Source organism: Acomys russatus, chromosome 9 (genome assembly GCF_903995435.1).
Source record: "Acomys russatus chromosome 9, mAcoRus1.1, whole genome shotgun sequence".
NCBI lineage: Eukaryota > Metazoa > Chordata > Mammalia > Rodentia > Muridae > Acomys > Acomys russatus.
Window position 1 is genome coordinate 59,437,586 of NC_067145.1, and position 23,487 is coordinate 59,461,072.

The following is a 23,487-nucleotide window of genomic DNA, read 5'->3' on the forward strand; positions in this document are numbered from 1 at the left end:
GTCACCTGTGTGGGCTGCTGCAGGCTCTTCTGACAGCCAGTGCGAGAGAAAGCAAGGAGTGCAGAAGGAATGAAGCAGAATTAAAACCCTGTCTATGGAGTACTCCCCTGAACTGAGGGGAGTGGCAAAGTATGCAGTTACCCACACGTGGAACCTCATATGCAGCTCAGTTGTGTGGAAAGCTTGTGTCATACATACAGAGTCCTGGCTTCCATCCTTAGCACCACATAAATAGGATATCCTAGTGTACATCTGTAATTTCAGCTTCATGAGAGCTTACCTCTCTACTTGAGAGGTAGAGGTAGAAAGATTAGAAGCTCAAGGTCATTATTATCCACAAATCAAGTTCAAGGCCAGAATAGGAAACATGACATTGTATGTCTGTCTGTATGTATGTATGTATGTATGTATGTATGTATGTATGTGCGTGCGTATGTATGTATGTATGTATGTGTATATATATATATACACACACACACACATATATATGAAACCTTGAATAAATATTGGCTATAAAAATTTTGGCTTCATCATCACACATGTCATAAATCATGTATTGCTACACTCATATTCACTGTGTCTTGAATTACATTGCTATAAAATAGGAGATCTAGAAAAACATTGCCTGATATAGTTAGAAAATATTCCCCAAATGTGGCATATCAGACAGAGGTGCAATCTGTAGTGCACCTGTGTTGGGTAGCAGACACTCTTAGGAGGAGTTTACATCATGAGAGCTCTGCTCATGTGTGGGGTGCTACATGACAAACCAGCCGCAGTGAGCTCTCCAGTCTGCTCTTCTGCCTGGTGAAAAACAATGTTACTCACCTTAAAGGGATGCAGTGTACAGGCACAATCTTGTAAGTGGAGACCAAGCCTTCATTGGACGCTAACCCTGACAACATCTGGATCTTGAAATTTCCAGCCTCCAAACTACAAAACACCTCTTTCTGCCCGTTATAAATGACTCAAGTTGCAGTGTTATTTTACAGGACTAAAACACTCTACCAGGTGGGAAAAGCTTTTAGCCCTGGGAAGCAAGTAGAGAACGTGGATACAGTAGCAGCATTTTCTTTGGTCTATTTTTTTTTGTTGTTTAATAAATTGGGACAGAGGTGTGCATGCGTGTGTGTGTGCACATGTGCGCATACACACACACACACACACACACACACACACACACACACACACATACACACACACACACCCTAAAGTATGCTCATGTGCCTCTCAGCCTGCAAAACATTCCACACCCATCATGTCAGAGATCCCTAGGGAACACATTTAATTATTGTCCTCAGCCCAGTTTTTCAGGGGAGAAAATTAGGCTCAGCGCTCAGTTCAGACCGTCCTAAGGCCTAGCAGGCAGAAAGTAACAGAGGTCCATTTAGGTTCTGACCCTTTGGCTCTTAGTCTCATATTTCAGCTCTAACAGCTTAAAATTTACATTTGACAACAGCTGCAGCGCTTCCCTCTGTGGTCTTTATTTCCTTCAGGTTTGCATCATGAGCACAGGGACATTGTGCAGCACAGCCAGCTTCTGTCTACGTGCTCTACAGCTTTCTTGTCCCACGTGTTGATTTCATAACTCGCTCAGGACTAATGAATCACTGCCAGAGGCACCGGAGGCATTGTGGGAGATTGCTTTTGTCACTGTCACAATTTGTAACAGATTTAGTGACTTCTAAAGATTCTGTGGCTAGACGCATCACATTGCATTATGGGTATCAGCAGGGCTGTCCTCCCTCTGGGTTCGAGGAAAAAAAAAAACTTCATTTCTTCCAGTTCTTGGTAGCTCCATGCTTTCTTTGGATTGTAACTGAAACCCTCAGATTTCTGCCTGTGTGTTTGCTTGTTTTCTATGCCAAATCTGCAGCATGCTTAAAAGGACACTGTGACTACACTCAGGGCCCATCTGGACAAGCCACAATGTTTTCCCTATCTCAAGACCCTGGATTTACAACAGACCTTTAAACTACGTATATTACTGTCATAGGTTTGGCAATTAGGTCTTGATATATATATATATATTTTTTGAAGATAATGACCTAGCCAATTGCAAACAATCAAGTAACAGGATGTCCAAGATAAACATCATAGAAATTCTCTCTATTGTCCTACAGGGTGAGACAATAGAGTATAGGAAGGCCAGAAGGACAGGGTTATAAACCTCAAGTGTTGAAAAGTGCTTAGAGAAAGTCTTCCATTATAAAACACACAGTTTACAGATGACAAGCCTAAATGAAATACCGTTAAACTCTACATGAAAGGCTTTTTGTTAGGTAATAATAAAATATTCCTAATTACAGTCACAGTGAGGATGGAAAAAGATGTCTGGCATCCTCTCCGCACTCAGTCATCTTGAGCTCCAACAATGCTTCATGCTGATGTTGATTATCACAGTCGTTAGCAGGCCAGGATGTTGACATGACTTTCTCATAACAGTAAAGAGTAAAACAGCCAGAACCAACTGTCTAAACTTCTGAATTCTCAATGCAGTACATTTTCCTACTCACAAAGTGTCCCTAAAACCAGACACACAGAACATGCCATCTTGTGTCTCCGTCCTCTCTTCCCACCGCTGGGGTGGTCCTGAGGGCCATCTCACTTCCCTACCTACCTCTGTCTGAATGTGCAATCACCACTATTCTAGGTCATGTACTTCCCAAAAATCTCAACTAATATTAATCACCACTGATCAACAACTCCAATCATATTGTAGCAACTGTTCTAAGGGCTATATACATATGTGCATGTGTATACCCCTAAACGTGCATATGTGCACGCACACGTATATATGGATGTACATACACAAATGCACCCATGGAGATTATATATACACGTATATGTATGTATCTATATATGGTCTTCCTCGAATCCTGACTGTGAGTACAAAAAAGAGAATTAAATCTGGCAGGAAGAATTGAGGGAGGATTTACAGGGTAACTGGGGCTAAGAGAAAACTAAAAATGAATTATTGAAAGAGAGGATTCCAAATAGAAGGAGCTGTGTGTATAAATTCAGGTAAATCTGCAGGAGTGGTCCTCCTCAGTTGTGTGGTTATAACTGGGATGGGGAGGGGCACACTGCTGTTTATACAAATGCACAAAATACTCTTTAAATATGTATATAGATTTTTTGCCTGCATATGTCTATGTATCACTTTTATGCCTTGTAAATTAAAGGCCACAAGAGGTCTTTGGATCACCTGGAACTGGAGTTTCAGATGGTTGGGAGCCACCACATGGGTGCTGGAGATTGAACTGGGATCCTCTGGAAGAGCAGGACATGTTCTTAACTGCTGAGCACTCTTTCTAGTCCTCAGAAAAATACTATTTTGTAGATCCGGTGATGGCAACCCCCCAAAACCCAAACCAACCAACCAACCAACCAAAAAAACCCCCAAAAGCCCAAGCAACCAGTCAACCCTCTTATGCCGGGCATCCATCTTAGGACTTCGCCTTCACCATCAGCCGCTTAAAGATACTTTTTCAGTAATCTTGACTCAGTGACTCCCACCCAGAACTGAATATCTGCTTTGTTATGATATGACTAACTACCTTTTTGGCTTTTTGTGACCTGCTAATGCAGACATTGAAGGACTCTTTTGAGGTCACCTTAACTACCTAATCTTCGTTGAGCAGAACAGCTCTTGGCTTGCTTGTGCAGATATTCGAGGTCTCTGCCGAATTGGTGCCGAGTCAGCGGAAGTGGCCAGAATCAGCCGGAGTCCCACGAGAAGTTCTCTGGAACATTTTTCCTGGTGAAGCAAAGCCCAGCAAAGCCCAGTGAAGGCCAGCCAAGCCCAGGGAAGCCCGCTGTCCCTGGTTCTTTATATACCCTTCCAAACATCACACATCCTCTCTCATGTCTGCTCCCAGAAACACATCACATGCTCTCTCACAAGACTTCTTACAGAAAAACATCACATGACACAACCGAGTCTTCAAAGAAACCAGAAACTTCCACTTCACTTATTCCCTCTACCATCGGCAAAGTAGCACTGGTAAATATTGGCAACAGAACAAAATTGTCTCCTGAGTTTCTCCCGTCTGCTCATCGTTTGAAGAAAACACTTCCTTGGATATGCTTGACCGTTCCTCTGTAATGACTCACAGCAGCAGAGCCGTGTCCTGTCTGGTCCTTCTCTGTCCTCAATGCCTAGGGAGAAATCTGTATTCTCTTTTCAGACAGAGACGCATGCTAATGTGAACTGCTGAGAACTCACCAGGTAGCCCACTGTGATGTATTTTGAGGATGTCTCCTTCATTTTACTCTAGATTAGGAGCATAACAAATTTTTACCATTTCCCCAATATGCTATACTCTTTTTTCTTTTATTGAAAATAGATTTTTTTTCCATGCAGTATATTTTGATTACAGTTTTCCCCTCCTACTCCTTCCAGTTCATCCCCATCTCCTATCTTATCGGCATCCATACCCTTCCTGTCTCTGATTAAAAAACAGACATCTAAGGAATAATAATAAAGTAACACACACACACACACACACACACACACACACACACACACACACACACCAAGGACATTAAAATATGACAGAACAAATAAAACGAGCCAAAGAAAGAACACAAGGAACACATACAGATGTGCACACAGACACACAGACACACACACAGACACACACACACACACACACACACACACACACACACACACACACACACACGAATTCCATAAAAATCCCAAAGTGGAAGCCATAATGTATTTGCAAGGGACCTGTAAGGTAGGGTGGGAGGTGGGAGAGCCCAGACTTAAGATTGTGAGGCAAAACCTCCAAAGATGCCATTGAGTTTGTTTTGTGTTGGGCATCTACTGCTGGGTTTGCAGCCTACTGTTAAGAATAGTTTGTTTCCCCAGTAATACTCTCTTGGAGGAAATTAAAATTTCTTTTTCAAGTATCTGTCAATTGAAGATAGCTTCTGGGTTAGGGATTGGGGCATGTGCTGGCTTCTCCTTTGAGCTCTAGGCCCACATCTGCTACAAACCCACAGGAGTCCTGCAAGTAAGTTGGAGTTCCTATTTAGCTTTCTCTCTCCATGGATGAGTTTCCTATGGCTGAACTGTCACACTCTTCTTTCTTCTTCTTCTTCCTCCTCCTCCTTATTTTCCCTCTTCCTTCTCTTCTTCTTCCTTTTCCTCCTTCTCTTCATCTTCCTCCCCTTTTTCTTGCTCCTCTCCTTCCTCCTCCTCCTTCCTTCTCCATCACTACCTCTTCATTATCCTACCTTCTTCTTTTTCTCCTTCTCCTTGCTGTAGCCATTTTCATACCATGGGATAAACAACAGCCACATCTGTCAGGAATAATTTATAGTCTAGCTGTTTTTAAGACACATGTTTTCAATACTGTTAGCTGTTTGAGTTTTTCCCTCTTCCTGGTACAAAGCCAGAGGGTCAACCTGACCCAAGGCAAAGAGTTTTGGAGGACAATTGACATAAACATGTTTGGGTCTGAAGTTGGGGGAGAAGAAAATTTGTTTCCAGAGCCAGCTTCTCAATGAACTTCAACCGCTTATGAAATTTACCAGCATCGTGTATAACATTGAATTTATGTATATGTCTATTAAAGTAATCCTGCTAAATTAGGCAACTATTAATTGATAGCTAACCAATCCAATGTTCATGATTAAGCTTCTATTTGGCATTAAAATCCATTCTGGCAATGATAGGTGTCTGTAAAAGCTAAAGATCCACTTCTGTGTGATTTTTGCAATAAGATAGAAATATTTGAAGAATACATGGAGAGCTATGTGATGATGATGATGGTGATGATGATGATGATGATAGTGATGGTTATGGTTATGGTGATGATGGTGGTGGTGGTGGTGAAGACAGGTCCTATGCATGCCAGGCTGGCCTAGGACCATGTAGTTAAGGGTTAGCTTAACCTTAGCTCTTCCTGCCTCTCCACCTCCCAAAGTTCTAGGATTGTAGGTATGGGCTATCACGTGCACCTTTCATACTTCCTTCTGTAATAACCATTTCTTCCACTTCTCAGAAACCCCATAACAGTCCTTTTCATGCAAAAATATCTAGGACTTCAGAACCTGACAGTGTTGGGCAAAAAGAAGGAACTCAGTAAATGCTTATTGCATAAATACTGCAAGCAAAGGCCTGAAAAATGAAGTATATAAAAGAATCTTTAGTGACAAGAAGAGCCTATTTGGGTGGAAATTTGGGATTATAGGTAATAGTTAGTTTTCAATTGCCACCCCAATCACACCTGTGCGTATATACACCTGTCTTGTTCCTGAATGCCTTAGAATTTTCCCAGTATGCAACGTTTCTGCTAGCTAGTTCCTTATAGCTGAGCTTTACTGAGTAAAACTTGAATTTTCATGCTTCGTGTGAATCCCATATCACTAACTCATTCAGCCAAGATTTAGAAGATAGTCATCTATGTCTTCAGATTGATTGATTGTATGTCTATTATCAAGTTTTTCATCACCAAAGAAAGTCACCCATGGGGCAACTCAGAGAAAATTCCATGAAGAAATAAATAGCTTTCTTTCTGAGTTGGTCACATCCAAACTTCACCTACTCTTGTTTCATAGACTCCAAAGAGCAAGGCTGCTCAGACCATCAAAGTAACCATCGATGTAGGTTTCCATCACACAGACACAACATACTTCTATCAAAATGAGGAAGAAGTTGGACAGGTCCTTGGAGACAAGGTGGCTGATGGAACTATGAAGAGGGAGGATTTATTCTATACCACCAATGTGGAGTCAATTTGGCTGCCAATTCATCTATTTTACTGGGCTGGGAGAAAGCACCCCTATGGTCTCAATTTGAATATTTTTTTTTTTTGCCAAGATACATTATAGAAACATAGAGAACAAGGCCATGAAGATGGTTCAGTGGGAAAAACCGCAAGCTGCTATGCCTGGCAACCTTTGATGGCTGGGATGCACATGGTAGAAGAAAAATTCCTGATGTCTGACTTCTACATGTGTGGCACCCATTCATGTGCACGTGCATGAGAGCACACACACACACACACACACACACACACACACACACACACACACTATGATAAAAAAGTAAGAAAGAAAAATCTTGTTTTGCTCTAAAGTGTATTAGATGTGGGGATATGTGGGGATATGGCTACTTGGTGTCTCTGAGTAGCATTGATTCAGTACAACAGAAGAAAACAGTTCTGTTGGATAATCTGGCCTCTCTGGGCCCTGAGTAACTAATTCTTAGGTAGATTACCAAGTGAAGTTGAGATATGGTTCACAAAAGGAAAAAAAAATCTTTTCTTAAATCAGCACTGAAGAGACTTAAACTTGTAACATTTTCTCAGGTGGAAGGCTGACAAGCATTACGTGATCTGAGCTGCGGTTCTAATGATATCGCCTACTTAGTTTACACTGGTGACAACTTGGTTTTAGACAGTTTGTTTTGAATTTACTAAGAACAGTGACTCCCTCCCCACTAGCCCATCATTCCTTGACTCCTTCATGACCAAACTTGAAGCAGTTAAGTTGGTTGTTTTCTAGAATCTGTTTGTTTTACCTGATATTGTCATGGCTCAAATAAATCTCACTGCTCCATTGCGCATGTGATCTTTACAGAGCAGCATACATTTGAGTGGGGCTGTGGGGAGGATCTTGGAAAAGTTGGGTAAGAGAAAAATCGCGACCAAAACATATTGTATAAAAATTAATTAAAAAACATAAAAAATTACCTGAGCTGTTCTTAGCTTAGCAGAGACCACCATAGAGAGTCTTTACCTTTCACCACAGTGTGTAATTTTGTTTGGAAATGACAGATTTTGGATTACTTTCCATAGACCAGAGTTGGTTCATCAGTGTCTGGAGAGATCACTGAAGAAACGTGGGCTGGACTATGTTGATTTCTGCATTATTCATATGCCAATTGCTAAGAAGATCAGTTTTGCATTTTTATGCCCTTGGTTATTACATTACGGCAAGCCAGTGAGCTTTTCTGGGTCCTTGCTGAGAGAGATACATCTATCTGAGGTGAACAGAATGGCTAAATGACTATGACTTTCCATGACAGCTGAACAGTCCACAGTTAAGACTTCTTAAAATGCTCTAGTCTTCAGGTGGGTTGAACTTCAGGGATGTCACTGCCTTTTAGTGATCAGAGTGCTCATACTGTGGGGACAACTGAGACTCCTGAAGGAGTCTCCACCTCCTTAGCCTATGTGTAGCTCTCCCACTAGAACACAGGCATCTGGAACATTTGGGTTCACATTTGGACTTGGGCTCCTTTGGGACTTGTGGCTTTATTTTATCATGGCACATGCTTGCTGATCACATCTGACAGACTCATTAACTCAGAATTGAGTAATCGTAAAGTGGGACAAAACCTCATGATTAATAGCATAAGTTCTGTCCTTAACACTATTTATTTATTTTTTGTCCTTAACACTGTTCTGTCTTTGGGATATGAAATAAACTCTAATTGAAGGAGCCCTCATAATTGGTGACATTTAAGGCTTCATGGGGGCAGAAAAGTGAAGGCAATTAAGAGGAAAATGCTTTGCTATATAATCTTTTAAATAATTTTAATTTTCCTTCTCCCAAGTTTCCCTTTACAGACAAATGTGCACAATACACACAGAATGGTTAACACAATCTCCTGAATGTTGGATGAGTAAGATCATTAGGCACTAGAAATTGACTATTAGGAAAAGCATTTATTAACTTCTTTTTTTCTCCACATTCTAGCCTGGAGAGGAACTTTTGCCAAAGGATGCCAGTAGAAAAATTATTTTAGAATTAGTGGACATTCATCATGGGAGGAATGCACTGCTGCAGATATCCCAAGGCATTATGGGAAAGATAGGAACAAATTAATAAAAAACTAGACAAGGTGGGTTTTATATAGCCAGCTGACAAACCCAAGACATCACATTTCTGTAACTTGTTATGCAGTGTTTGGTTGCTATCTCTGGGAGGCCATTTACGTAAGGAAATGAAGGAGGAGTGGGTCGGTGAGAGAGAGAGGGGGGCTGGGAGGAGTGGAAACTGAGATTGGGATGTAATTATGAGAGAAAATTACAAAACAAACAAAACTTCTTATTTCTGTAATCTCCTCTATAAAGTAAGAGCTGAGAGGGATGAACTTCAATTTTTAAACTCAAATATGATTTGATTTTTTGCCTCATAAATCTGATTGAAGATACAAGGTGTATAAAGGGGGAAATTCATGAAGGATTACAGCACTATTCCAGGATGGATAAACACACCTTTAGAAAAGTGTAATCTGCCTTAGCACAGAGTAAACTATAATTGAGAATGAGAAATGCCGGCACATGCCCTATCTCATACACACTTCTTCAACAGCATAGGAAAAAGTGACCATGCACTTTCTGCTAGTGTAAGGGCTGAGAGTTTTTCACTGTGATGGCATTTACTGAAGAGCCACTTTGTGCCTGGCATCAGAACAGGTGCCACTGAAGAGGGTAGGGGAGGGAAGGGAGACTTAGGTGTGTTTGTTGTCCTCAGCGTGCATGTAACTGAACGAACAGACACAAATAAGTATTCATAGCAGGTAAGTGCATTAGTCAAGGCTGTATTCAAGTGACAACATTGTTTTGATGAACTGAAATTATTATCTAAGTGTTAAAAGTAGAGTCCAAGGTGAAACTCCAAAGAACAGAGTACAATAAAGGTTTATCAGCTGTTTTTTTTTTTTTTTTTTACTCAACAGGCACTGGAGAAGTGAACGATGCAGGTTAAACAAAGTCCATAGGGGCATCCAATTTCAATCACAAATAGCTGGAATTGATTCTACAAATCAGGGTTAAAATACAAGTCCACTTGCAATCAGGTGATCTCTTGGCTACCCCTTCCTTTCTGTTTTTCACAAACTTCTTCCTTACTTGATACTTCTTAAACTTCTCTTTTGAATTGGCCATTTAGGTTAGAGCTATTTTCACTGAGATAAGAAATATCAGTGGTGGTTCAGGTTTTTGCCTAGAGTGGTGAGAACAAGACCTTCTAAATCAGATGTGGACTTGAGGGCTCTATGAGACATCCAGGTGAAGATGTGTTAAAAATAGCACCACTAGTTTGAGGCTCAAGGTGGTTAGGGATAGAGGTACCAATTTTTCGTGCCACTACTTCATGGATGGTCATTAAGGCCATAGTATAGATGAGATACCCGGAGTTAGGCAATGAAAAGGCCTTTTGTATTTTTCTTCCTTCTCTCCTTGGGGTTCGCTGAAATTTGAGGGAAGGATTTTGATGAAGACTCCTATTTAGAGCTGTGTGTTGCAAGGCTTCTCACTCACTGTGTAATGCCTGACTTGTAGGTCTCTATCTTTGTTCCAGTCTGCTGCAAGAAGATTATCTGATGATGGTTGAGCACGGCACTGATCGATGAGTATGGTAGAATATTAATGTGGGTCATCTTATGTCTACATTTTTTTCTTTTCTTTCTTTTTGGACCAGTAGTATTTGCTTCAGGTCCCTTGGCTATCTAGTTTCCGGTTTTTGGTCATTCAAACAATGTCAGATAATGGGTTCCATCTCATGAAATGAGGTTTAGGTCAAATGACATATCAGTTGGTTACTTCTACAAGATTTGTACCACCACTGCACAAAGCATATCTTGCAGGTGGGATACCACTGTAGAACAAAGGGACTGTAGCTAAGTTGGTATTTACATTTCTCCTTTGGCTACACACACACACACACACACACACACACACACACACACACACACACACACACACAATGTATATATATACACTATATATATATATAATGTAATTTAGCCCATATTTTAAAAATACATGGTTTAAGAAAATTATCATTGCTAGAATACTATTAAAACATACTTTTAGCGACGATTGCTATCACTAATTATCTTGAGTGTTAAAGTATGATCATGTCTTATTTCCTTGGTACTTGGGTTTGAAACAAAGGCCTCTCATGAAGTAGGCAAATGCTCTACCCCTGATTCATACCCTGGGTCCTTTGACAAATTATTTTGAGGTAGGATCTCTCTGAATGCTCCACTTGGCCTTGGAAAGTTAATCTGCCTGCCTCAGCATTCTAAGTAGCTAAGTGTTTGCCACTATGCCTAGCTGCGGCATATTTTTACAACCAATTAATTAAAAGTAGAGAGGAAAGAAAGTCTATACATTACAACTGGGCGGTATGTCTATTAAATATTTCTGTAAAGCAGTCTATTCTCTCTCTTGTATCCATGGGCTTTTCCCTTCTTACTCCCTCTTCTTCATCCCTCACCCACCCCTGGTTCTCCTTTTCCTCTCTCACTTTCTTTCTCCTTTGTTTTATTTATAAAGGAAATTAAGCATTTTAACCTGCTAGAGTTCCTCTCATAATAGAGGAAGCTAGTCATTGACTGCTGTGATGGTTGGGTATGTTGCTTTTGAATTTCAGATATGTTAGGGATCAGAGCAAAGGACTTGATGACACAAGATCAACATCATGGGAGTCAGTGAATGTTAAAAGACACGAGGTTTTCTCCTCCTCAGTTGTCACTGTTCCTTGTGTGCTCGCCTCACTTGCTCCCCTGAGCTCTCCAGTCCCTCTATAAGCCTTCAACTTCTTTCCTCTCTAGAGGGCAAACAATTTCAGGGTCAGTTTATAGTCCTCTCACCTAGGGCTATCCTCAGTCATTGCTCTAATGGCGTTTGGCTTCATTCTATAGAAACTGTCAGAGACTACAAGTTTGAAACAGGAAACTTTAATCTTAAAAAAAAGGGGGCGGTGGGGTGGGGGCAGGAAAAAGTATTTCAGGGAAAAAACAAAAAGTCAAAACCAAAAACCAAAAAACCACGACCAAATTGAAACATATTGTACTTCAGTCAATATCGAAACAAATCAGCTCTTAAGAGACTTTTAGTGACATATGCATCTGATAACAACTCATTTTGGAAATTTACAGGAGGAATGTCACTCGTATCTCAACCAGAGCAAACTCCTAGAGTTCTGAAAGGCCAAAGACATTGTTTTAGTTGTCAAAAGTGCCCTATAATCCCACAGAGATCCAAACTAGTAGTGGGACCATTGGACTTTACTTCCTCACATCAATAATTTTGTGTCAATAAAACATTTAAAAAAACATTAACTTTTAATGCGTGGCAAAGTTCAACCATGAAGAGACAAACTCAAGAGTACAACTAGTTCTCATGTGCCATGGCTGAGCTTCAGGCTCACCATTGTTATTCCACTTTTTCTTTTTCTGTGTCTACCTGTTTCCAGCACTAATAAGTATAGCTCCTAAAAGGGATTTTAAGGCACAATTTACAGAGATTAGACCACATGTATCCTAGCCATGCCATTTTGACAAGTGGGTAGAATGTAAAGCCCACATTCATATTATTCCTAGAAACATTCTTATTTCTGCAACATTTAATTTTTGATGTAGTAAGGGCTTAGAACTACCTTCTTTCATACTATCAGATATAACATTATACAGAAGCCCAAAGAGAATTCTCAGGAGAAAATACGACCATCTCTTGAAGTGGTAACACTGATATGCAGGGTGTCCAGCATGTCAGTGGAGAACGCTGTGACAGTATGATTTGCACATACATTGATAAGCTTTAAAAGCCCATAGGCTTAGGAACACAGCACTCTCCATTTGTCAGCGAATTTTGAGTCCCATTTGTAGATGCAGAGATAGCAAATTTATATAGGCATGCACTGGTTGATTTTATTTTGCTCACTTTACATCCTAATTGTAACCCAGTCCCTCTTAGCCTTTCCCCTCCCTCCTGTCATCTTCCTTCTCCCCTCCTCCCCCTCCTCCTCCCTTAGTTCTCAGAAAGGCAGAGCCCTTCTCCCCTATATTCTGACCTCAGCTTATCAAGTCTCTTCTGGACTATCTGTATGTGTGGCTTGACACACGTGGGCACCAGGGTCCATGTCAGAGGTAGTCTCTACTCCCTATATTATGAGTCCCGCAAGGAGACTGTGCAGCCAGCCTATCTACTACATCTGAGCAGAGTGTCCAGGTCCTCACTGTGTGTGGTCCTTGGCTGGTGCATCAGTCTCTGCACCTCCTCCTCCTCCTGTATTTGTTGGCTTCATTGGAATCTTTGTGCAGCTCCTGCCCCTTCCAGATCTTCTGTCCCCCAGCTCTTCCCTAAGACTCCTTGCACTCCATGCCGTTAAAGCCATTCTTGTTGCCGTCACCTTATAGTCCCAGGTAGTAAGGCAACTTCCTTGCTTGTTCATATATATATATATATATATATATATATATATATATATATATATATATATATATATGTAAATTTTTTTTTTGATTTTTTTTTTCTTCTGTGACTCTGTCTTTCTTTCTAGGTATTTGACTGTGAATTGGCCCCAGGAGACATGGATGTGATTGGCAGCCTCAATAGAAAAAGTTGATAGGCTAAAATGCCATTGTAAGTGACTCCTCTAGACTGCTTTATAGGTTGTTTGCTTTTGCTTTTTGTAACATGCACACAAGGCATGAAGTTGGTCTGTATAATCCAGAGAATGTTAGGTGTAGCTAAACCTTTGGCTTTGAATGGGTGAGTTTATAGCATATGTAGACAAAGTAAAAGACTAAATAGTGATAGATAGATAGATAGGTAGATAGAAAGAAAGAAAAGATGATTAGTTATGGACTCAAAACATACAGACTTTGACTGAGATAGCACCTTTAAAACAGCCAGTCTGAATTCTCAATAGAGTCCTGAGGAGGGCACAGGGCCATCTCAGGTGAGGCTTCTAGGTAAAAGGACGAATATAAGTATAAAGCTAACATTATTAAACAGGAGGCTTACAACCACCCAGCAGAACCCACCTGGGATAGTTGAGGCAGTCAACTAGAGTTCCTAATCGAGAGTCCTGAGCAGAGGATGGTGACCAACCCCGTAGGGTGAGGATTCCAGCTAGAACAAACCAGCATTATCAAAACGGGTGCTTACAACATTCAGCAGACACCACTTGGCACTATCAAGATCCACGAGTGTCTGGTGCTAAGGAACTGAAGTCAAATTCAGGGCTCAACAGAACCAGGGGACTCTGGGCTCTGCCGCTCAGTCATGTGTTCACTGGCATTCTGTGAAGCTTTGTTCTGGATAGGTGGGAGTTCAAAGAGAAACAACGAAAAACATTCAAAGCATTTCTGATCTCTAGATGTGCTCTGGTGACAAAAGAGCTCTTGGGTGAGTGGGGGCTGTTTGCATCATGTCCTTGAGGACTCTAAGCTGCACAGCTGAGGAGGGGAGGGGCCACATCTTGCCCTTGGCATTCCTAGGCAGGTGTGGGCATTCTTCCCATGGGAGTAAACAAAGTTCTATGGGAATAGAGTTCACACAGCAGGACAGTACGTGAAAGTATGCAGGTCACAGGGAAAGCTGAGGCAGTTCCCATGGCTGAACTTCTGGCTTCTCTTTCCCACCACAGGCACTTTTATATTATGGAAACCTCTAGCTGTTCTCAAAGGCATGATGTTTTCACTCTTTTTTAAAAATTTTTTTATTAATTTATTCTTGTTACATCTCAGTGGTTATTCCATCCCTTGTATCCTCCCATTCTTCCCTCCCTCCCATTTCCCCCTTATTCCTCTCCTCTATGACTGTTCCTGAGGGGGATATCCTCCCCCAGTATATGTTCATAGGGTATCAAGTCTCTTCTTTGTAACCTGCTATCCTTCCTCTGAGTGCCACCAGGTCTCCCGCTCCAGGGGACATGGTCAAATATGAGGCACCAGAGTTCGTGTGGAAGTCATACCCCACTCTCCACTCAACTGTGGAGAATGTTCTGTCCATTGGCTAGATCTGGGTAGGGGTTTAAAGTTTACCGCCTGTATTGTCCTTGGCTGGTGCCTTAGTTTGAGTGGGACCCCTGGGCCCAAATCTGCCTATCATAATGTTCTACTTGTAGGTTTCTAGGATCCTCTGGATCCTTCTACTTTGCTATTCTCCCATGCTTCTCTCATCTAGAGTCCCAATAGGATGTCCTCCCCTCTGTCCCAGTTTCCTGGTAAGTGAAGGCTTTCATGGGACATGCCCCTTGGGCTAGTATGCAGATATAAGTGAGTATATACTCCCAAGGGGCATGTCCCATGAAAGCCTTCACTTACCAGGATGTTTTCACTCTTGGGTTGTTCTATTGTGTTCTTTTTCCCTGTAAGAGTTTGGGTGTGGGGCAACCCTAGACGAGGGGGCCTTGGAGGATTTGTTGAGGCAAAATACTTTGAGTCTTAAATGAGAGAAATGGCGACTCTGTTTCCAGAGGCAGCTTCTCAAGTAAGCTTGAACAACACAATGTCATTACAGAAAATATACCTGATTTTCAGAATGGGTGTGCAACTAGTGCATGCCCATCGACCTCAGAAGAGAGATTTATTCTGAGGTTCATGACATGTAGTGAGATTCAGGACCAACTCCATTTCTGTAAAAGTCATTTTTATTCTCCTGGCCCAATTGTTGTCCAGGAGGCTTATCGCCTCCTTCTGCTAACCTAGGCCTAGTCCTAGAAGCTTCTAGCCTCTGCACAGTCTAACCTAGGCCTAGAATGTTTTCAGCCTCTGAGATGTACTGCTTAATGAGCTCACCCTTACCTGTTCTTTCTGAGCTCTGGGCTGGCTTCTTGAGCTCAGCTGGTCTGGCTCAAACTCCTCTCCCAGCTGATTTATTTAACCTGGGTTCTCTCTCGACCTGGAATTGCTCTGTTTGGCCTCAGACTAACTCAGAAATCAGCTCTATTCTTCTGCCTTCTTTTTATTTTCTGGCTCATTCCATCTTCACCTGAGTCCTCTCTCTGCAACCCATCTCTCTATTATTGTCCTGATATAAACTGCCTCCTCTCTCTGTAAAACTGCCTCTTAAGTAGCTTCCCTTTCCTCTCTTTTTGTGAGAGTTGGGTGTATCCTATTCGATCAAATCTCTGTTTCATCACCTTTTGTGCCACTCAGTTAGACATCGCTTTCAAACATGGGTGCTTCCTTCTACAAACTAAGCCCTTAGTATGACCCCAAGCACCACGTGAGAACAGGCATGGTGCCTTACGCCATTACTTTCAGTACCATGGAAGTAGAAAAAGAAGGATCAGAAGCTTAGGAATTCTCTCAATTACACAGCGAATTCAAGGCAAACAAAGAACACATGTAACTTTGTCAAAACCCACAGTCAGAAGTTGCATCACCGTGGATTGAATTTTAAACAAAATGTCCTTATGACCTGTGGCCATGAGGCCACATCTTCAGAGCTAACCTGCACATGAGGCACAGAGAGCAGACCACCTGTGGTTTATGACACATTAAGAGGCCCAGGAAAGTGTTTTCTTATTAATGTCTATTAAAATCAAAAGAAATATAAAAGAATTCAATGCTAATGAACATATAATAATACATCAAGCCTATTCTGTACCAAAGCAGTGGAATGTGCATTTCAAATAACTTTTGTGGAAGATGCATTCTCAAAGGTGATAGGTGTAAGTCCTAGGGAAAACATAATTCTCCTTCAGCTTTCTCTTGCCTGTGTCCAATGGCATTTGCCCTGTGGCAGTCCTTTTCCAAGACACATCTATCATCCCCAAATGTATCTATCCTCAGCTTTTTCCCCTGCCTGTCACATGCCCATTTCTTTACTTACATATTCTTACTAACTTGAAATATAGGAAGCCAAGAAGGCCCAGTGGGTGCGGAAGCTTATTGTGCACGCTCAATGACCCGAGCTCAAGCCCTGAAAGGTGGAAGGAGAAAAATGATGCTACAAAGCTGTCCTTGCATCTCCGCATGCATGTCTTGGCTCACATACGACAATCATAGCATTTTTGAACTTAAGTAATGACATCAGTTGACCTGCAATTGTCATCGCTGATGAGTCCCATTGCGTTTAGCAAGACAGGATACACTAAAGCTTCTCTGGGTCCCCAAAGCATGACTGTTCCTCACTTTGTCTATCAGAAGTGTGTCTAATGAATAAACACTGTTCCTTCTCTTTCGGGGTTGTGGATCACCCTTACTAGCCATGTTTGGAAGAATATTGACCTTGAGATGCTAACATTACAAAGACTTTTCTGCCTCCAGACAACATGTATCTGTTCTTGGTGGGGGGTTAAGAAGCAGTATCCCTGTTTCCTGGTGCTTGCCTAGTGTCACAAAACTATAAATCACAAACAAGGACATTTGTTCTTCCTGACGATAAAAAATAATGAGCAAATTACAGAGAATTTATAAGACAAAAGGAAATACTTGGTGTGGTTTCCTTGATTTTTATCCATTGCGGATAATCTTGGTTCCCAATACTCAAAATGTTTTTCTCTTTTTACTCAACTCACTGCATATCCAAGTGCCATTGAATTGCTTTGTTTCATGTTCTGGAAACTGGAGATGCAGGAACCAACTCAAAAGTTGGCCTTACTGTGGCCTTACTTTGGCCACAGATATTGTTATGAGTAACAAACTATTACTTATCCCTAACTATGGCAGCTCTTTTTTTTGTAAAGTCAATTTAAATGCACTTTATTTTTAGACAACCTACAAGACATGGTTTTTTTTTTTCCTAATAAAAACAATGCCTCCACTCCGAATAAATCACGGTCAAAATAAAAGCTCAAGATGCCATCAGTCCCATTTGTCCCAGTCCTGTACGATGGTAAGCAGCAGTCAGTCACGGTGACGGGTCCAGTTTGTTAACATTTTTCCATCTCTAAGCCATCCTTAAAGAAAATCATGAAGGGAGTCACACCAACTTCACGGTAGTCCAGGAGAGCAATCATACCATCTGGGTTCATGTTCTCACCAATAAAAAACTGGTAGTTATTGAAATTAGCAAGGATATGCTTAATTTGCTCTGCAGCCCCAGTCATAAAAGGCTTTACTCTTTCTGGTTTCTGTTCTTCAAGTTTACCTTTGAGTGATTTCATGTAATCTTTGATGTACTTTTTGTAGGCCTCTTTTGTGAAGCTAGTTTCTTATAAGTGATGGTTCGTGACAACAGCAACACTGGTGTGTGACAAAGCTTAACTGGTGACTACTGTGCTTTCGGTACCTTCGCCCTCTGGGCCTGCAGCGGAAGCATTTCCATCAATGAGCGAGTCATTGATGTTACCCTCTGTTCTAGTGACCATCTTGCCCTCCACCTCCAGGCACAGCCCTTCCGTGATCTCCCGGATCTTGCAGATGTCGGAGAACAGCTTGTCATGGCTGATGAGGTCCCGGTAGATGATCATGGTGACGGTTGGGGACATCGGCGCTAGCCTGACAGCGTGGAGCCAGCGCTGCTCGGGGGCAGGGGGGAGCGGGCAGAAAAGCAGCAACTCTTATAAAGGAAAAACAGTAATGTGGGGCTGGTTTACAGTTCAGAGGTTTAGTTCATTGTTGTCATAGCTGGAAGCATGGCAGCGTGGAGGCAGACATGGCACCTGAAAAGCGGCTGAGAGTTCTACATCTGAATCTGTTTGGAGACAGTCGCCAGAGCCCAGCCGTCTCAAAAGCAGCTTTTCCACCTTGCTCCTCCATTTTGTTAGCAGGGTCAAGCTGAGTTCATATTCCCAGGCCCTGCAACCAGCTCTTGTCCTGGCCCTCTAAATGTTTTTCTTAATTGTCTATTAAAGAATGTAGAACTTGCTGTTATCTTAACCAAGGTGGCTAAGTTGTAGTGTGTGTGTGTGTGTGTGTGTGTGTGTGTGTGTGTGTGTGTGTGTGTGTGTGTATAACCAGTTGCCTGCCAAGCCCTCATTAACTACATGCCTCTGACCTGCTCCTTTGTCCCCTTATCATCTTGAGCTTCAGACCAAATGTCAAGGAGGATGAGTTAAGAGCCTTGGATTCCAGACCATATGTCTAGGGGAATAGGTTAAGCCACTTGAAGCCAAGTGCCATGGATAAGGCCCAGTATCCAACAGACACTCCCTTGCTTAACACCCAGTGCCAAATTATAATCGGATGACCCCACAGGTCACCCAAGTCCCCCCCCCCCCCCCCCCCCCCCCCGTTCTGTGATCTCACCCTTTAATATGTACTATTGCTTCCCCTTGAGGACACAGTTCAGATCCTGAGCTGACGTCTCCCTGAGTGCTAAGAAAATAAAGCTTGCATTGTTTAAGCTTCTGTCTGAAGTAGAGGTTTCTCAGCTTCCTCTCCAAACCCAACAAGTCCACAGGCAACAAGAAGTGACTGAGACACTTGGCCTAGCTTGTGCATTTGAGACTTCAACGCCCACACCCCATAATGACACACTCCCTCCAGCAAGACCATACCTACTCTGACAAGACCATACCTCCCAATTGAGTCAGTCCCTATGAGCCTATGTGGCCATTTTCTTTCAAACTACCATACTAACCAAGAAGTTTCAGGGTTTCTCCACCATGCACAAAACATATGAAGTTACTTCATTAGCCTGAAAATCAGATTAAAGCCTCAGACCTTTCATATTTTTGACAGTTATTTGGAGAAACTTCAGGAGTGGGAAGAATAAATACTTGTGGTGGAGTGGTATAGATGCAAAAGAAATCAAAGTCAGTAAAAAATATTTATACATCATGCTTTTAAAACATACTATTCACAATGTCCAAGATTAGGAATCAGCCTGGGTGCCAATCAGTGAATAAATGGATAAAGAAAATGTGGCATCTATTTATGATGGAGTTTTATTTAGATAAAAGGACAAACAAAATCATCTAATTTGTGTGAGGCTTGTGAACCATTTGACCAGAGGAACCAGTCTGGGGCAGGAGTGAGGTTGAGATGAGTCCAAACCCAGAAAAATCTTATCTTGAGACCAGCAGGAATAAGGATCACTTCCTCCTCCTTCTGGCTCTGTGTGTCATGATGAATGTAGTCTTGTAGTCTTGTGACGTCCAGAACTCTCAAGGTAGTCACGTAGCCTGGTGGCCAGGTTTTGGATTGCCTCACAAGGACTTGTCCAGCTAGCAGCTGGAGTTCCTTTCCATGCAAATGAAGCATTCCCAGCACCCCAGCACCAGCAGATGATGTACACCCCCCCCAACTCCTACTCACTTCCTCATGGTTTATATAACATCTATCACCCCCCCCCCCAACTAAAGCAGAGCTCTTCATTGGAAGAGCTGTGTCAATGAAAGAGCTGTATCTTAGAAGGCGTTTTCCTCACACCCTGCACCCCACCCCCTGCACCCCCCCCCCCAGGAACTCAGGGGAAGAAGCAGAACTCAGGCTCTGGGGTGACACATTTGCACCAAAATGGATTGAGGTAGGTGAAAATCATCTTGTTACACATAAAAGTACCAAATAGCTCATGTGCTCTGCACATATGGTATATAGTTTTTGAAAAAGGTATAAAAGTAAAAGGAGACTATTTAGGAGGTCAAGAGAGGGCACAAAAGGGGCAGTGGGAGAGGCAAATGTGATTATGATACATTGTGTCTATGTGGTAATGTAATAATGAAAATTTCCCTGTTTAGAAAGTAAAGAAGAGACACCTTTTTCAATTGAAAACCCAGAGCCCATTAGCTGAAGGACTTTCTAGGTAACATGATTGGTTACTATGCATCAGTGTCCTCTTAACAATTTACAGAAGTAAATGTGGAGTGTGGACAGAATCTTTTCATCTACAAGACATCCATGGTTTCATTTTCATGGTCTAGTAATTTACTGGAGTTCACTTTCATGCAAGTACCAGCAGCCTGTAGTCCCTTCTCTGTGTACTATTGCTTTAAACTGGCTCCTCCCACATGCCATTGTATAACTTTCTAGGGGATATTTAAGGAACTGTAACAATTTTGCTGTGCTTTGCCCTGTGCAAACAGAAGACTCAGGACCTGCCTAGTTGTATGAATAACAAGCTATGAACTCTGTACATCTGCACGTGGCACTAAATGATGGTCACTTCATCCCTGTACTGGGGTTTGGAACCACTGTGCCTCAGAAGGTAACAATTGTGTCCTGGGCTTGGGGGTTTATAAGAAAGGAGATCAAGGATGTGTGGAAACTGATGGGGCTTTTTGAACTTGCTCTTGTTTGACTCAGACTCACAGGGTCTGCATATTTGAGCTATCCATGAGAAACAGAGAAGGCAGTCTTGTTACTGCTGCGTGGAGACTTATCATATGGCCAGAACTGTTTATTCTGGGCTCGGTTTACCCTTTAGTTTCAGCCTGTTTGCCAATAAATGGGAAGCAGCCACCAATGTTACTGCTGTGCTTTGCATTTGGATTGCAAAGGATTAGTGACATGGGTTAGTTCTGTAATTCAAGTAATTAGTCCTCTCATGTAGATATGATCCAGAGAAAAATATTTGTGGTAAAATTTACTGCAGTTGTGGCTTATGAAAAACGATGAACGTATTGTGTCCCAGTGAGGAGTACGGGCTGAGAGTACAGCACAAATTCCAGACCTGTGTTGAAATAGCATTTTCCACTTTCACTTTAGAAAACAATTACTCACAAAGAAAATAAAACACTATTTTTGGGGAGTGAATTATACTTTACGAAAGCAACTTTAAATCCTTGCTCCATGCTCCTTTGCATGACATTTGGCACAAAATACTACAGGAGGTTCTCTAGGGAAAAGGTTCCCGTTCTGATGAGTTCGTCCTCGGGCTAACACTTAGAGCTTGAGTCACAGTTTTCTCATGCAAAAGACAATCACAGCAACATTCATTTTGACCCCTTTGGTTAGGAATTTTTACTTCACAGCATTCACAGCTTGAAAGATAGGTAAGGAACAAAGACACCACAGCGGCTGTGGTCTCAATCAGTCTCTAGAACTTGGAGAAGGACAGGGCTGGCAACAAGAGAAGCCAAAGGGAAAACTGTTGGGTCTGGAAAAATGGCTTAGTGGTTAAGAGCACCGGCTACTCTTGCAGAGGAGCTGGGTTCAAGTCCCAGCAATTACATGATGGCTTACAACTGTCTTTAACTCCAGGTCTAGGAAATCCAACATCCTCTTTCTGTCCTTGCTGGCAAAAGACAACAAGTGACACATACAGAAACATTCAGGCACAACATGTTAGATGGAATAATTTTAAAAATAATTTTATTAATTTATTCATATTACATCTCAATTGTTAGCCCGTCCTTTGTATCCTCCCATTCCTCCCTCCCTCCCACTTCCCCCTACTCCCCTCCCCTATGACTGTGACTGAGGGGGACCTCCTCCCCCTGTGTATGCTCGTAGGGTATTAAGTCTCTTCTTGGTAGCCTGCTGTCCTCCCTCTGAGTGCTACCAGGCCTCCTCATCCAGGGTATGTGGTCAAATATGGGGCACCAGAGTTTGTATGAAAGTCAGACCTCACTCTCCACTCAATGGTGGAGAATGTCCTGTCCATTGGCTAGGTCTGGATAGGGGTTCGACGTTTACTGCCTATATTTTTCTTGGCTGGTGCCATAGTTTGAACAGGACCCCAGGACCCAGATCCGCCCATCATAATGTTCTTCTTGTAGGTTTCCAGGACCCTCTGGATCCTTCTATTTCCCCATTCCCCTATGCTTCTCTCACCTAAAGTCCCAATAGGATGTCCTCCTCTCTGACCCACTTTCCTGGTAAGTAAAGTCTTTCATGGGACATGCCCCTTGGGCTAGTGTCTCGATATAAGTGAGTATATGGAACAATTTTTTAAAAATGGAAAACGTTCAAAGAAGAATATTATAATATTTTAGGTAGATTGAATACATTAGAGAAAAGAAGTACTGAAAAAATTTGTAGTTTCTTTTATGACTTGAGTTGGATTGATCCCTGGAATCCACACAGCAGCAGCAGAAAACTGCCTCTTACAGATGTTTTTTGGACCTCCAGATGTACAACACACACACACACACACACACACACACAAACACACACACACACACGCACATGCACACATGCACGCAGGCACGCATGCACACTCATACGCATGTGCATAAAAAATAAAAAATTAGAAAAATTTTATATTTCATTTTCATTCTTACTATCTTCTTTGATGATAAGATGAATCAGATCTATGTAGCATTGAGATTAGATCTATACATATAAATTATGCATATAGGACAATATCTAAACTACTGTTTTTAAAAAAAAGATGGTGACGTTAAAGGCATTGGCTGCTACATGAACACAAGGGTACTAGAAATAATTTTATCCAGTAGAGGTTATGTGTGCTTTACTCCTAAGAATGTTTTCTCTCATAATAGGACAAGAACAAATATTTATGTAAATAGATTTGCCACATGACATTTAAGGGTTCATAGAACTATTTTAGTCACTCACAGGGTTATTATTTTCTTTTGTTTGTGTTAAATACAACATTTTGAGTTCCACATGAATTTAAGTTGTTAGGTATTTTAAAAAGATTTGGCTTACTTTCAATATGTGTATGTATTTATGTCCATGGGTGAGTCTGGGCATGTGGCATCCAAACCAGAAGAAGGTGTGGTACCCCACGGAACTGAAGTTACAGACAATTGCGAGCTGCCCGACATGGGTGCAGGGAAACCAGATATGGGTGTTAATGAGAGACAGCATCAGTTTTGTGAATCATACAAACGTGTGTGCAGATCTAAATAATATATGACACAGTATCA

At 41.8% G+C, this 23,487-nt stretch overlaps 1 protein-coding gene and 1 pseudogene across 9 annotated transcripts in view; one reads left to right on the forward strand and one right to left on the reverse strand.

The window, feature by feature from the left end:
* The window catches only part of LOC127194016 (3-alpha-hydroxysteroid dehydrogenase), a 1,235,587-nt gene that overhangs the window by 985,568 nt on the left and 226,532 nt on the right, over window positions 1-23,487 (forward strand). For 6 of the 9 annotated variants that reach the window (XM_051151412.1, XM_051151416.1, XM_051151413.1 and 3 more), the window contains exon 2: window positions 20,767-20,858. In XM_051151412.1, coding sequence (XP_051007369.1) covers window positions 20,775-20,858 — 84 coding nt within the window. In that variant the 5' untranslated portion in view covers window positions 20,767-20,774. Of the gene's footprint in view, window positions 1-20,694; window positions 20,859-23,487 lie in introns of those variants that run through there. The other 3 variants (XM_051151420.1, XM_051151411.1, XM_051151415.1) reach the window with 2 other exon arrangements.
* On the reverse strand, window positions 17,589-18,180 carry LOC127194022 (translationally-controlled tumor protein-like; annotated as a pseudogene).